Source organism: Sus scrofa, chromosome 14 (assembly GCF_054392235.1).
Source record: "Sus scrofa isolate SSC_HxYL_T2T_F1_AM1 chromosome 14, Sscrofa_HxYL_maternal_Yorkshire_Landrace_v2.0, whole genome shotgun sequence".
Taxonomy (NCBI): Eukaryota; Metazoa; Chordata; class Mammalia; order Artiodactyla; family Suidae; genus Sus; species Sus scrofa.
The window spans coordinates 50,927,432-50,943,051 of NC_139396.1; the positions used below are offsets into that span (position 1 = coordinate 50,927,432).

At 39.6% G+C, this 15,620-nt stretch overlaps 1 protein-coding gene and 1 long non-coding RNA gene across 28 annotated transcripts in view; one reads left to right on the plus strand and one right to left on the minus strand.

The window, feature by feature from the left end:
• Nucleotides 1-15,620, minus strand: part of LOC146396545 (uncharacterized) — a 179,840-nt gene that overhangs the window by 130,361 nt on the left and 33,859 nt on the right. The window lies entirely within an intron of this gene.
• The window catches only part of MPHOSPH9 (M-phase phosphoprotein 9), a 64,965-nt gene that overhangs the window by 45,592 nt on the left and 3,753 nt on the right, over nucleotides 1-15,620 (plus strand). For 13 of the 27 annotated variants that reach the window (XR_014827242.1, XR_014827244.1, XM_084996141.1 and 10 more), the window contains 8 exons: nucleotides 3,013-3,060; nucleotides 4,209-4,273; nucleotides 5,793-5,894; nucleotides 10,820-10,954; nucleotides 11,777-11,946; nucleotides 13,042-13,188; nucleotides 13,992-14,112; nucleotides 15,160-15,263. Coding sequence is in view for 11 of the 27 variants with exons in the window: in XM_084996141.1 (XP_084852267.1) it covers nucleotides 3,013-3,060; nucleotides 4,209-4,273; nucleotides 5,793-5,894; nucleotides 10,820-10,954; nucleotides 11,777-11,946; nucleotides 13,042-13,188; nucleotides 13,992-14,112; nucleotides 15,160-15,263 (892 nt within the window). In the remaining 16 variants the exon portion in view is untranslated. Of the gene's footprint in view, nucleotides 1-3,012; nucleotides 3,061-4,208; nucleotides 4,274-5,792; nucleotides 5,895-10,742; nucleotides 10,955-11,776; nucleotides 11,947-13,041; nucleotides 13,189-13,991; nucleotides 14,113-15,159; nucleotides 15,264-15,620 lie in introns of all 27 variants that reach the window. The other 14 variants (XR_014827235.1, XR_014827248.1, XR_002338917.2 and 11 more) reach the window with 3 other exon arrangements.

Consider the following 15,620-nt stretch of genomic DNA (forward strand, 5'->3'; position numbering starts at 1 on the left):
ATTGATGTTAAATAGTTACCTGTATTACAGTTGTCTTCTCTTGGCTTGTGGCCAGCTTTTCATTTTATTTGTGGTGTCATTATAGGGTACAAGTTTTGTATTTTAATGTCCAAAATGCAGTCTTCTCATTTATGGTTTAGGCCTCTTTTTTTTTCCACACTCATGGCATGTGGAAGTTTCCAGGCCAGGGATTGAACCTGTGCCACAGTTTCAGCCTCCACCCAGCTGCAGCAATGCTGGATCCTAAACCTGCTGCATGGGAATTTCTGGGCCTCTTTTATGTCTGGTTTATAAAATCTTTTTCTACACAAAGATTGGAAAATGACCTTCTATATAATGCCTCCTAAAATTATAAAAGCTCTACTTTATATATTTAGGCCTTTAATCTGTCTCAAAGTACCTCTCACCTTGATGTGAGATTGGAATTGAACTTCACTTTTTTCCAGACGAGTAAACAATTTTTCGGGAAGCTTTTTAGGATCTTCTTTTTTATCTTTAGTGTTCTGATAGTCCATAACAGTATGCCTTGATATAGGTGTTTTTTTATTCATTGTTTGGGGCATAGGTACTTTCAATCTGGAAATTAACATCCTTCAGTTCTACAAAACTTGCTATTATTTCTCGATTAATTTCCTACTTCTCTCGGCTCTCTCTCTGGAACTTTTATGAGTAGATGCTGTATTGCATGGGTTGATCCTCTAAGACTTATTTATGTTTCGGTGTCCATCATGGCCTCTTTGTTATCTTTTGGTCTTAGTATGTATTATTTAACTTCTCTTAGTTTCTAAGACCTCTTTATTATTCTGTCATTGCTAGTTTTTCCTTAGCCTTCTGTTCTTATTTTATAACATTGTAATTTCTCTGAAGATATTAATAATAGTTTTCTTTCAACACTTTTCTTCAGTTTTCATTCTTTATTTCTTCTAAGTTAACCTCTCATTTGGATATGAATTCTGTTTTCTTTCTTTTTTGTGTGTGTGTCTTTTGTCTTTATAGGGCCATATCCACAGCATATGGAGGTTCCCAGGCTAGGGGTCACATTGGAGCTGCAGCTACAGGCCTACCACAACCACTGCGACCTACACCATGGCTCATAGCAATGCGGGATCCTTAACTCACTGTGCAAGGCCAGGGATCAAACCTGTGTCCTCTTGGATACTAGTCAGGTTCGTTAACTGCTGAGCCACGATGGGAACTCCTGAATTCTGTTTTCTATTTTGGTTCTTTGGTAGGCTCACATTTAAGAGGGAGGCAATAAAAAGCTATTTGGGGAGTTCCCTGGTGGTTGAGCAGTTAAGGATTGAGTGTTGTCATTGCAGTGGCATGGGTTTGATCCCTGGCTCTGGGAACTCCAGCATGCTCTGGGTGTGGCTAAAAAAAAAGCTCTTTGGAGACTGTGCATGAACATATAGGACTTATTTCCTGTTATAATCTTCATTGACAAGCAGTCATAAGCAACGTACCAGGCATTTGGTTAGGGAACCTTCAGATGTAGAGGTGTTTTTTCTGGGGTTGTTGAGTTTTCCCAAAGAAGAGTCTCCCAGGCTCTGGTGGCAGTGAGAGAGGTGGGGAGTCAAGTTGTTTTTTTTTTTGTTTTTTTTTAAGACTTTCCCTTAGGAGTTTCTGTCGTGGTGCAGTGGTTAATGAATCCGACTAGGAACTATGAGGTTGCAGTTCAATCCCTGGCCTTACTCACTGGGTTAAGGATCCGGTGTTGCCATGAGCTGTGGCGTATATTGCAGACACAGCTTGGATCTGTGCTGTGGCCCTGGCATAGGCCAGCAGCTACAGCTTGGATTAGACCCCTGGCCTGGGAATCTTCATATGCCACGGGAGTGGCCCTAGAAAAGGCAAAAAGATTAAAAAAAAAAAAAAAAAAAAAGACTTTCCCTTAGTCATTTTCTCTCAATCCCTTTGCCACCCCCACCTTCCACCCACTGCTGTTCTACTTGGGTTTCCAAAGTTGTGTTTTTCTGTCCCAATCATGTCTTCCATACCCTATTGCCTGGCTGGGCAGTCCACTGCTGTATAGGTTGGGAAAAGAACCTGGGCTCTAACTCAGGACTTTGAACCACTTCCTTGTGGCCAGCTCTCCACTTCAACTCTGTCTACCACTGAACCTGGGGTCAAATTCTAAGCCTCTGAAAGTTATGAAGATATCAAACTGTTTGCCATTAGTATCCTTTCCTCAGGTACTGGAAGTTGTAGTGGCTTCTGCTTTGCAGCATCTTCATTGAAATCTCTCCCTTGTTGCTCTTTTGTTTTCTCTTTAATTGCTTCATTGTTAATTTAGTGGGATCTCAGGATATGAAGAAAATCCTGTAATGAATCTTTTTGCCTGGAAGTCTTACATATTTTTTTAAAAGATAAATTATCTAATTATATTAGACTCTAGGGGTTGTAGCTTTATTCTGTGGACCTAACTTTACAAAAGGTAGCATGCAGCAGTTGAAAAGAGAACAACACACATTTTAATCTTCTCAAATACTGCTTACTTAAGGGTATTGACTGATACAGATTATTTGTTTCACTTTTTATTTTGAAATAAATTCAAACTTAGAGAAAACTTGCAAGAACTGACCTATTCCTTTTTCCTGGGCATACCAGTTGTTAACATTTTGCCATGGTTGCTTTATCATGACATATATATGTATTTTTTTCACATAAATTTTTTTTCTTGAATCGTTAATTTATAGACGTCATATCCCCTTTACCCCTACACTTTCAGTATGTATTCCTAAGAATAATAGCCACAGAAGAGTTAACAATGTAAAGAAATCTGATAATGATGCAGTTCCTATCCAAATTGTTCCTTTATGGCACTTTTTGACCTAATCTAGGATCCAACTCAGTATGGTGCCTTATATTCACTCATCTCTTTTGTTGCCTTTAATCTGAAACAATGTGTTAATCTTTTTGTTTCATGATATTGGCATATTTGAAGAGTATAGACTATCCCTCAGTTGATATTATATTTAATTTTGTGGTATAATTCTTTGCTTTTCCTTGTAGCTTCTAGGAGAGTATGAGTCCCTTGGAAAAGAACACGAAAGAGTAAAGGTAATTGTTGATCATTCATGTTCTTTTTTTTTTTTTTTTTTTTTTTTTTTTTGTCTTTTTGCTATTTCTTGGGCCGCTCCTGTGGCATATGGAGGTTCCCAGGCTAGGGGTCGAATGGGAGCTGTAGCCGCCAGTCTACACCAGAGCCACAGCAACACGGGATCCGAGCTGAGTCTGCAACCTACACCACAGCTCACGGCAACGCCGGATTGTTAACCCACTGAGCAAGGGCAGGGATCGAACCCACAATCTCATGGTTCCTAGTCAGATTCGTTAACCACTGCGCCACGACGGGAACACCAATCATTCATGTTCTGGACCTCCTGTAGAGGCATAGGCATTTGAGTGACAATCAGGAGATTTGACCCTCTTTCTCCCTTCCCCTCCCCTCCTCCAGCCCCATTTGGCTATTTGCCCTAGACCACTCACTCATCCTGTCAGTATCCTAACTTCCAAATATCTGCCCACTTACCTCACAAGTTTGTTAATTTAACAAATAGGTATTGAGTAGCTGTTACATTTGAGATGAGACAAAATTTTTAGAAGAGTATACAGTGGCATACAGATGCAGAGAATTATTTAATACCATTTAAATATAAAGTTTTGTTTTCCAAAACATTAGCTTTTTGTGGGGTTGAGTTGATTAAGTTTGAATTCTTAATTAAAATTCTGTTAGGGATCTACATATTTGAATTCAGTGAAACCCCACCATAAGTAAGTAGGATCCAGGTAATTCTGTTACAGAAAATGCAGGGTTGTGATTATTCAAGGTTAGGGAAAAGGCCTGCATATCGAGTAGCCAAGAGGTCTGGGCTTTCAGGAACCAGTCATTATATCCGAAATCTCATCCTTGCAGGTATTAGCTTTGCCATTTACTGGGGTTTCAGTCAAGTTTGTGTTTAAAATATGTCCATTTCAACACTGATTGTTTCTGATGAAGTAAAGCATAATAGGCTTTACTTATTAAACAGGGGGTTACACACATTTTATATTGGCTCTGTGGTTGATACCGTACTTGCCCGAGTATCTGCGTAATTTTCTTTGTAGCTATCTGATGTAGCCTTAGTTTTATATTATCCATTTTAAAATAAAAGGAATACACCTGAGTATGTAACTTCAGTTATTAAAATTTTTCTTTATTTTCATAGGATACATTAAATACAACTGAAAACAAATTGCTTGATGCACATACTCAGATTTCTGATTTGAAAAGGTAAATAAACTATATTGTCTTCCTAATAAGCAAATACCTTTAATTGTTCTTTCAGCTCTTAAATATGTGTCTATAAAAGAAAGCTTTTCTTGAGGGTTTTAAGCACTTTGAGATTAGATTTTTATCCACATCTTCTCTTTGTCTGGAAATATGTTTGATTCCAGCCAAAATTTTTTAAATGATTAGAATATATTGGAGGCTGTGCCTGAAAGGTGTGTGTCTCCAAACATGATGTATTTTCTTAGCACAGGTAAAACCCAAGTGATACTAAATCAATGAAAAGAATTTTAAGAAGCAGTCTAGTTCACTGAATTGTTTTGTGCTCCAAAAAGAAAATAACATTCACACCAATTTTGTAGTCATCTATTTTCTTAAAGACCTGGTGGTACAGTGGGTTAAGGATCCAGTTTGATCCCTGGCCTAGGAACGTCCACGTGCCATGGATATGGCAGAAAGAAAGTGAGGGAGGAAGAAAGGAAAGGAAGGGAAGAAACTAGTATTGCTACTACTAGAAAATCCCCTCAAAAACCTGGTTTGGGGCTGTGGTCATGATCTGATTTGCTTAATTGGGTAGGAACAGTATCATGAATGGCCTCTATGGCAAATGATTAGATAATTCTAATTGGCTTTAGAGCATATTTTTACATTTTTATTTGGAGATAAGTAATATCCCCATTTAGAGATTTTCCTTCCTTAAGAACTTGCCATAGGGAAGAACAGTAACTATGTCGAGCTTTCTCATCTTTGCAAGTCTTTTCTGTGATATACAGTTCTAGGGATAGATTCCTTATCAGATTGCATCAGCCCTGTTAAAGCTTTCTTTCTCAAACCTTCCTTACAACAGAATAGGTAAGAATTTGAGTTTTAAAAGATGAAATGGAGACATATTAAAAATTTAAAAGAAGAGAAAGAATGCCAAGATACCCTCAAAACAATTGGCCAGAGTATTTAATTTCTGTTGGTAAAGTTGAAGATTAGCTTTTATTCTGAATATGGCACAAATTAGATGAGCTGCCTGTAGGTTGAGAGTTATTCAGAACAGGAAGTTCTTTTTAATAGCTCTACTTTGGATGGTAAGCCTGGTTCTTCTTTTGTTAGAGCATTACCTATATATATTTCATATGAATACACACAGAATTTAAAATGTTCAAACTGCAAATTTATTTGATTGCTTGCATTTTAATTTATACTGTGTATTTTGATCTACAGTATAAATTTATAATTTTTACTTGCTATATTAAGTACATTTGTTGCTCCCTTTTCCTTAAGTTGTAGCATATAAAATGCTGATTTGTAGAGTTTTTCTATTTGCCTTTTATATTTATTCTCCCTGATTTTGTTAAACTTTTTAAAGTTTAAAGGTAACATTTTTCTATGAAAAAGGTTTATGGATTTGTAGCTCTTTTGTCACCCTTTCCTGGAAGTGTTTGTTAAATAAGTAATTTGTAATTAAACTATGTGGGTTTTTTTTTGGCTATTGTTGAAATGTACTTAATTTATCTTATTGTTTTTGAATTAGAACAATTTCAAAACTTGAAGCTCAGGTCAAACAAGTTGAGCATGAAAATATGTTAAGTCGTCTTCATAATTCTAAAACTCCCATGAGACCCTTACGTGCCAAGTAAGTTATTTCATTTAATCTCTGTAAAGCTAGAGATAGGTGCACCCTGTTATTGCACTGAGACACTTGTTTGTCTAAATCATGAGAAAGACAGGGTTAAATATCATTATAGAACTCAGATGTATCTAGAACTTGATGCATAAAACATCTAATTGTTAGATATCAGGATAGCTCTCATAAGCAGAGGCATTTGCCAAAAGGAGGAAATGGTAAAATCAGAATAGGAATTAGGAGAATCAGGATGTTTTTTGATTTTTGACTCTGCTTTTCTGTGTGACTTCAGGCAAAATCACTTAATTTTTTTGGAGCTCAGTTTTATTATTTGTAAAAACAAGGACATTGGGCTAGAACATCTCAAAAGTTCTTTTAGCCTTGAAATTCCAGAAATTTTATCCGATGTTAATGGAAAGACATAGGAAGATGGGGAGTTCCTGTTGTGGCTCAGTGGAAATGAATCTGACTAGCTTCCATGAAGACGCAGGTTTGATCCCTGGCCTTGCTCAGTGGATTAAGGATACGATGTTGCTGTTAGCTGTGGAGTAGATCACAGACTCCGCTCAGCTTGGATCCCTTGTTGCTGTGGCTGTGGGTGTAGGCCAGCAGCTACAGCTCCAATTTGACCCCTAGCCTGGGAACCTCCATATTCCTTGGGTGCAGCCCTAAAAAGACCAAAAAAAAAAAAAAAAAGAAAGATTTATGAAGATGGATCTTTATTAGGTTGTATGGATTTTTCTTTTTAGTTTTTCTAAATTAGCTTCGTTACAATTTAAGGGCATTATCTTGATGATACATTTATAGAGTATTTTGTCATATTAGAATTGCTTTTTACTATCATTTTGTTGTAGAACATTAAATGAGTAGAGCCTAACTTCCTAATATTGACATTTTATTAAAAAAAGATAAAATTGTAAATGTTACTCTTTCTATGTTGTAATTGTCAAATGAGAAACTTTCTAGCTCTTCATTAATTAATCTCAGTGGGACATAATGAACTATTTAAAGAGAAAGTTATGTGAATAATTGAAATTGGACATTTGAGATTGAACAAAAGAGAGTATTAGGGAGTTCTGCTGTGGTGCAACAGGATTGGTGGTGTCTCTGCAGCACCAGGATACAGGTTTGATCCCTGGCCTTGCTCAGTAGGGTTAAAGGATCTGGCATTGCTGCAGCTTAGGCTTAGATCATGACTGCAGCTTGGATCTGATCTGATCCCTGGCCCAGGAATTCCATGTGCTTCAGGGTAGCCCAATAAAAGAAGAGAGAGATTTAGATTGGAGTTGGGGAAAAGCCTTTCTGTGGAGGTGACATGTAAGCAGAGAGGTAAAATGTGTATAGAGTTGTTCAGGTGGAAAGTGGGGAGGGAAGAGGGGTGTTCCAGACAGAGATGTTGGTCTTGCTGAGTCCTGAGTTAGGAACGAGTTTAATTTTGTGTTTGAAGGACCCAGAGGAGTTCCTTCTGTGGCACAGTGGGTTAGGGATCTAGTGTTGTCTCTGCAGTGGCTTGAGTCCTCGTGGAGGTATGGGTTCAACCCCCAGCCTGGTGCAGTGGTTTAAAGGATCTGGTGCTGGTGCAGCTGTGGCGTAGGTTGAAGCTGCAGCTTGGATTCAATCCCTGGCCCGGGAACTTGCATATGTTCCAGGTGCAGCCCTAAAAAAAGAAAAAAAAAACACCCTCCAAGTTCCTGTTGTGGTTTAGCAGAAACGAACCTGCCTAGTATCCATGAGGATGCAGTGGCCCTGCTCAGTGGATTAAGGGTCTAGGGTTGCCACAAGCTGTGGAATAGGTTGAAGACTCAGCTTGGATCTCTCGTTGCTATGACTGTGGTATAGGACAGCAGCCGCAGCTCTGATTCAAACCCTAGACTGGGAATGTCCGTATGCTGCAGGTGCAGCCCTAAAAGGCAAAAAAAGAAAAAGAAAAGAAAAAAAGAAAGAGATACCCTCAATAGAAAAGTAGTAAAAGAGTATGAACAAACTGTTCACAGAAAAAGAAACCTAAATGACTAATGAAAATGAAAAAATGCTTGTTTCACTAGCAATCAGAAAAATGCAAATGAAAACAGTAATGGAATACCACTCCCACCAGCAGACAGGCCAAACTTAAAATCTAATTACTGTAAAGTTTCTTAAAGATGTGAAAAAAATAGGAACTCTAAACTACTGGTTGGACTGAAAATTGGTGCAGCACATCTGGGGAGTGTTTAGTCAATATCCAGGAAGATTGAAGATGTGCACACCACACATTTCACTGTTCTAGTTTTAGGTATTTAGCTTAGAGAAGTTCTTACACATGTTAATCATAGCACTATTGAAAGGTAGCACATTAGAAACTAAACATCCAGGAGTTCCCGTCGTGGCGCAGTGGTTAACGAATCCGACTAGGAACCATGAGGTTGCAGGTTTGATCCCTGGCTTTGCTCAGTGGGTTAAGGTTCCGGCGTTGCCGCGAGCTGTGGTGTAGGTTGCAGACGCGGCTCGGATCCCGCGTTGCTGTGGCTCTGGCGTAGGCTGGTGGCTACAGCTCCGATTGGACCCCTAGCCTGGGAACCTCCATATGCCACGGTAGCGGCCCAAAGAAATAGCAAAAAGACAAAAAAAAAAAAAAAAAAAAAAGAAAGAAACTAAACATCAACAGGAGAAAGAATAAATAACTTGTGATACAGTCATACTGTGGATAAATGATTAAAAGGACTGAGCTATATATATATATTAACATAAGTAAATCTCAAACATAATATTGAGTAGAAAATGCAGTATTAAAAGGATGTATATGTTATGCCCTTTGTATAATTTTAAAAGTACAACCAACCATATACTGTTCCTGTCTTACAGTTAAAAACACATATGGTAAGATGATAACATTTGTTAAAACTAAGCATGAGTGAATGCTTGCTATTGTACCCTTCATAAATTTCTAAGAATGTTTGAAATGCTTAATTTAAAAATTGAAGGGAAGGAGTTCCCTTTGTGGCTCAGCAGGTTAAGAACCTGACTAGTATCCATGAGGATGCGGGTTTGATCCCTGGCCTTGCTGCAATCTGCAGTGTAGGTCGAAGATATGGCTTGATCTGGCGTTGCAGCTCCAATTCAACCCCTAGCCTACGAACCTCCATATGCCACCGGTGTGGCCCTAAAAAGAAAAAAGATAAGCTTAAAAATTGAGGGGGAGAGTTCCCTTTCTACCTAGTGGTTAGGACTTGGTGTTTTCACCTCTATGGCTCGGGTTTAATCCCTGGTCTGGGAACTGAGATTCCCACACCAAGCCACTGCATGCCATGGCCAAAAGAAAAAAAAATTAAGGAGGAAAGGAATGACTAGGAGTTGAAATGAAAATAGATAAAAGGAGTACCCCTTGTGGTGCAATGGAAATGAATCTGACTAGGAACCATGAGGTTGCAGGTTTGATCCCTGGTCTCGCTCAGTGGGTTAAGGATCTGGTATTGCCATGAGCTGTGGTATAGGTCACAGATGAGGCTCAGATCTGGTGTTGCTGTGGCTGTGGTGTAGGCTGGCAGCTGTAGGTCCTATTCGACCCCAGCCTGGGAACTTCCATATGCTGTGAGTGCAGTCCTAAAAGGCAAAACAAAACAAAAAAAACAGACAAGAGAGAAAAAAGTTTGGTTGTGAAAGGGAGTAGAGAGAAGAAGACAGGAGGTTTCTATTTTCTCTCTGGAGTGCAATGTGAGGTTATGCCTGACAGTCAAGGCTGGGGTGAGAGGTTTAAGGAGAGTGGAGAGGGTGTAAGGTAGTCACACTAGGGAATTGGAACTCCTTGATTATAGGAAGATATGTCGCCAGCCAGCACCAGTGTCCACTTGAAGTAGTGATAGTGGTTCTGCAATGATACCCCAGTCTACACTTTGGCAACTTCTTTCCTGCGAAGCTTAATTGTAGGAGGTACAGACACTGAGGAAAAGTGAGATCATTGTAGTCGTCCAAGCTTCGGTGTTTGCTACCCGTCAGTTGTGATGGAAAATGAGCAGGGAAGGGAGTCAAGGCAATGAGTAATCATTACCAGGAGTGTGCACGTAGAAGGAGCCAAAGAGGCGCTAGTAAGGTTCGGAGGGGCTGAGTGTGGGGGAATGGCGAGGCCAAGGATCATGGCGTCGAGGTGGAAGTGGCCTAGTGGTGGAAGTGTCACAGAGATGCTTGAGCATGTGAGCCGGGGCTTGGTGGGAGTTTGGATTTCTACAGGGGGCTGTATTCTCAGGGATGAAGTAGTCCAGTGTGTATCTTGTGAAGGGGTGACTGAGGAAGAAGAGAGAATGTCATTGGAGAGAGGTCCAGAGCACATGCGTGTGCACGTGGCTGAGGGCAGCGGGAGGCACTGAGATAATGAGGCCATGCATGACCAGTAATGTGTGATGGGGCGAGCCTCAGCTGGGGAGGGTTTCATCATAATGTGCGGCAAGAAGCGTGATGGTTTAGAACTGCCCTGGTCAGTACAGCAGTGATAGTAGCCACAGAGCTACATAAATCTAGCCATGTTTCAAGTGTTCAGTAGCAGTATGTGACTAGTGGCTTTGGTGTTGGACTATGCAGCTGGAGGGCGGATTCTGTTTTTGGAGAAAATTCTGTCAGCAGTGCTGGTCTGAGGGGAACAAGAAGAACACGCTTGCTTCCCCTCCATACCCTGAGCTACAATAGGGGTGTAAAGGGTACAATGTGTGTTAGGGGGCTGGTTGGAGGTGTTCAGAGCTGTGTACATATGAGAGTTTCTGACTCTTCACTGTTCTTAGGAAACCTGGAATAACAATTCAATTCAACTGAAAATCATAAAATAGAATTCATCTAAAATATGATTGTTTTGTGTGCTTTTTAAATTACTGTGTAAATAATATCTCAAAGCAGGGTGTTTTCAGTATGTGCTCAATCTAAACTGAAGCGCAAACCTTGCCCTGCCTGAGAGCACTTCTTCCCAATAGCACGCTAGCAACCGCAGACGTCAGCAGGCGGAAGTGGCTGATACCCGGAGCAGAATATTCTATCTTTACCGGCCAGCCTCTGGACACGCAGGATGGTCAGGTGGACAACCAGCTGGAGGAGACCTGCACTCCTGGGTAAAATAACTTCGTCGGAGATCATACATACAAAGGAACTGTTATAATTTCAGTTGCCTTTCAAAGTTGAGGAAGGTAGAAAGAACCCTCTCCTTGTTTCTTTAATGTTTTAATTTCAAGGATCTGATTTTTATTTCACTTGGAAAGGCTAGTGCTTTTAGGAAACGGTCCTTTCGTAGGCTGTGCAGAGTGGTGTGCCTTACCCATGTGCTTGTGGTTAGGACAAGAGATTGATCCTCACCCTGTGATAGCTGGAGACCCCATGAGCAACATCATTTCCTTGCTCCAGAGTCCATGTAAATATCGTATTTCTGTATGTTCTAGGCCATGAAAAAGATTGGGAGGCACTGGTCTATTACTTGGAGGCTTAATTTTATTGATTTGCATTGTAAAGCATACATATTCATTGTGGAGTATAACCGTCAACCCTCGTGTTATTCCCCTGATAATCTCAGTAAACTGTTCAGGCTGCTCTAACAAATTACCCTTGACTGGGTGGCTTAAGCAACAGTTATTTCCTATGGTTCAGTAGGTGGGAAGTCTGAGGTCAGGGTGCCAGTGTGGCTGAATCCTGCTTCTGTCCTCACATGGCCTTTCCCTGGTGGATGTGTGCAGATCAAGCTGACTCTTCCTCTTTTAAAAGGGCACTAATCCCAGCAGGGAGAGCTTTACCCTCATGACCTCATCACAGCCTGATCACCCCCAAAAGGCCCCACTCCTCTAGACACCATTGCATTGGGGATTGGAGCGTCAACATAAGAATTTGGGGGAGACACAAATATTCAGTCCATAGCACTGTGTGTCTTATAATTATTATTTAAGGTACCATTCTCCTCTGGAAAAGGATCCTTCGCTTGGAAGTTCAAGTTTATTGATAAAAAAACAAAGAGAGACTTCAGACGCACCAATCATGAAAGCTTTGAAAGAACTTGATGAAGAAAAACTATTTAAAAATTGGGGCACACAGACAGAAAAAGAAGACGCCTCAAATAGTAAGTATTTTATTCCTTGTTTGACATCAGTATAGATATATATTTTTCTGCCCCCTCCCCCCCCATGATATTACCTTCTTAAAATGAAATACCTCAAGTAATGAAATAAAAAGTTAAATTTGTTTTGTTGCTGCTTCAGCCCCATTTTAGATAGTTGAATCCCCTAGTTGTTGATTTATCATCACCTCACATATGTACCTTTTATACAAAGCAAATGACATATTAGTTCTAATTCTTAAAGATTTACATGGCATTCTTTTTTTTTTTTTTTTTTTTTTTTTTGTCTTTTTGCCTTTTCTTGAGCCGCTCCCTCGGCATATGGATATTCCCAGGCTAGGGGTCCAATCAGAGCTGTAGCCACCAGCCTACGCCAGAGCCACAGCAACACGGGATCTGAGCTGCGTCTGCGACCTACACCACAGCTCACGACAATGCCAGATCCCCAACCCACTGAGCAAGGCCAGGGATTGAACCCGCAACCCCATGGTTCCTAGTTGGATTTGTTAACCACTGCGCTAGGACGGGAACTCCTCACATGGCATTCTTAAAGATATTTGAAAATTTTTCTGTATGTTTGTCTTAGATGCTCATACCAAAAAGGTATGACAGACATTTGGTGCCCTTGTGGTGAGATGTTACATTGCCTACTCTCCCTTTCTTGGGAGAGAGCCTCTGTCATTGGGACAAGAAGTATGTTTAATACCTTTTTTTCCCACAGGTCCAGGCATTTGTACTTTTTCTGGTGTGTATTTGGTGGGGCCTGCTAATCATGTCATTAACGTCTCTGGCGTTCCATCTCCAAAGCAGTTTCTCCTAGTAAATAAATTAGTGACCTGCTTTCTAAAAATAAACTCTCTTGAAAAATCACCTTGAATGCCAAATGTAAACAGAGAACCAGAATGAATTCATTATAAACTCCCACATTTTTCTTCATCAAGCATTTTTTTTTTTTTATCATTGTAATGTGGTGTAAATCATCATTATAATCTAGATAAAAGAATTGCTTGCTTGGTCCAACCATCTGTTAATAAAGGCAGATCACTGAAGCTAGGTTTGTTTTGTTTGTTTGTTTGTTCTTACATGTTTCTGTTATAGAATTAGTGACTTCCCGGCAAGCTGACACTTCAGTCAACGCTGGTCAGTCCCCAGAGAAAGGTGCCCAGCAAAGACAAAAGCGATTTCATTCTGCTTCGCAGAGATCGTCATCTTTACCACCATCAAATCGTAAATCATGTGCTCCAAGTAAGAGTTAGAGGTCTGGGTCTTCTGTGCTTGGAAGGGGGACATCTGAGCTGTACACACTGTTTGACTCTCAGTTTCCCTTCCTCCTGTCCTAGCACTAGTACAGTGCTCTGAACAGTTGCCCTAAGTGTGCTCTTGTCCACTGATACTGTCTGGCTGCCCAGTTGCTGTGTCTGTGACTGAAGAAATTCTCACTGTTTATCAAAGTGAGATTTTCTTGTGTCCCACAAGTGTTTTGCAACTAATATCACTTCACAGTTTTTGAGACCAACTCAGCTATCTATTTTGATGACTATGTACTTAAACATTTGTTCAAACAAATTAAGCTGGCCTGGAAAAAGATGTTTTTTCCCCCAGGTATTTAACTCTAAGGTTACTCAGCATTAGTCACCGTTTTCTTTAGCCAGTTACAAGTATGGTTTTAAAGTTAGGCATTGGATTTCTGTATCCTTAATTTCTGTTTCTGTAACTGCTGAGGAGATATGACTGTTAGTAGGAATGTTCACTAGAGCACTGGTGTTTCCATCTTATTTCCAGTCGACTTCTAAAATCCTGAAAAACCAGTTTTGAGTCAGAGTGCTGAAACTACAGTCTAATATACTAAAATGTTGACAGTGGTTTCCTCTAGATGTTAGGATTATGAATTATTTTTATTTCATATACTCTTATTTATCTTTTGGAAAGTGTTACAATGAAAATGTATTTCTTTTAAAGTTAGAAAAAAAGTGCTGAAAAGGAATATGTTCTGCCAACGTAGTATATACCTAGAAGGAAAAACTAACTCCTCTTCTTTTCCTCTCTAGCAAAAAGAGAGATTATGTTAACACCAGTGACTGTGGCTTATAGTCCAAAGCGATCCCCTAAAGAAAATTTGTCCCCAGGATTTAGTCATCTGCTTAGCAAAAATGAAAGCAGTCCGATTCGGTAAGTTCTGTAAAATAGTAGAATAAAATATAGATATTGTTTTTTTAAAAATGTCCACTTGAGTTCCTGTCATGGTTCACCGGTTAACGAACCCAACTAGCATCCATGAGGACGTGGGTTCGATCCCTGGCCTCGCTCAGTGGGTTAAGGATCTGGTATTGCCATGAGCTGTGGTATAGGTCACAGACATGTGTCGGATCCTACATTGCTGTGGCTGTGGTGTAGCCAATTCGACCCCTAGCCTGGGAACTTCCACATTCCGTAGGCATGGCCCTAAAAGGACAAAAAAAAAAAAAAAAAAGACAAAATAAAAAAGTCAACTTATGCCTGTAGCTATCACTAATTTTTCAGTTGTCAATGGGAATTCTATGGATATAAATCATTTAAATGAATGCCATACTAGAAGTAAAAAAGTACTACAATACATGAAAACTGTTAACTTTATAAATTGGCGCCTATAAAATTTAAATACCACCTCAGAACCACTTCCAGCCTTTGGATATACAATGATAATTCTTTGTTTTACTGACAAGGCTTAAGATGCAGGGAAAATTTAGGGCCATTTGTATAGAAAAGTGGGCTGTCCTGGTATGACCCTGGCACTAAACGTAAGGTTACCTGTGCTCCTGAGAAAATTGTTCTCCCCCTGAAGTGTGGTCAGCAGAGTGTGCTGCGGTGGGAAGACCACTGACTGCTAAGGACATGGGGCCTGGTGACCCAGCTCCATCAGGCTCTTGGGGAAATTGCTGAAGCATGTTGAACCTCAGTTTCCTCTTCTATAAAACGGGGATAATAATGCCTACCTGCTTATTTCATGTGGTTGTTATGAAGATCAAATAAGATAATGTCTTGATTAATGCTTTAAGTCGCCAGTAGGTAAATATAATTTTGTGTTAGAAAATATTGTTTCAGTTTTAAAAAAATTATATGACCAGCTTTCTCTTGAAAGTATGTAAATATGTGAGTTATCTGGATGCCAGCTCATCTTTCTTGTGGAGATAATCAGTTAACACTTTTTTCTCACAAGTAACTTGCTTCATTCAATAGATTTGATATACTTTTGGATGATTTAGATACTGTTCCTGTGTCTACATTACAACGTACCAATCCAAGGAAACAACTCCAGTTTCTTCCTCTAGATGACTTGGAAGGTATCTTTTCCTAAAACATTATTAGTTATGGTTTTAGTCATTGATTTTGTGAGTTTCTGGTATCTTTTCAAAGTTCTAAATGTTATATCCTGCACTTCAATCCTTTTTTTTTAACCCAAGGGCCTCTAAAAATAAGCATTTGTGATGCTCGTATTATCTGTCAATGTTGTTATCCTCATTGGAAGGTTGGGAAACTGAGGTCCAGGGCATGTTAATGTTTGATTACCAGGGCCATACTGTTCAGTTTTCCTCTTTACTCTTATATTCTATAACTTATACACAACTTAGGCTTTAGATAATTTTTTCTTTTTCTCATTTATATTTTAAGTTTGGGATAAAGTTAAAAGGAATGTGGAA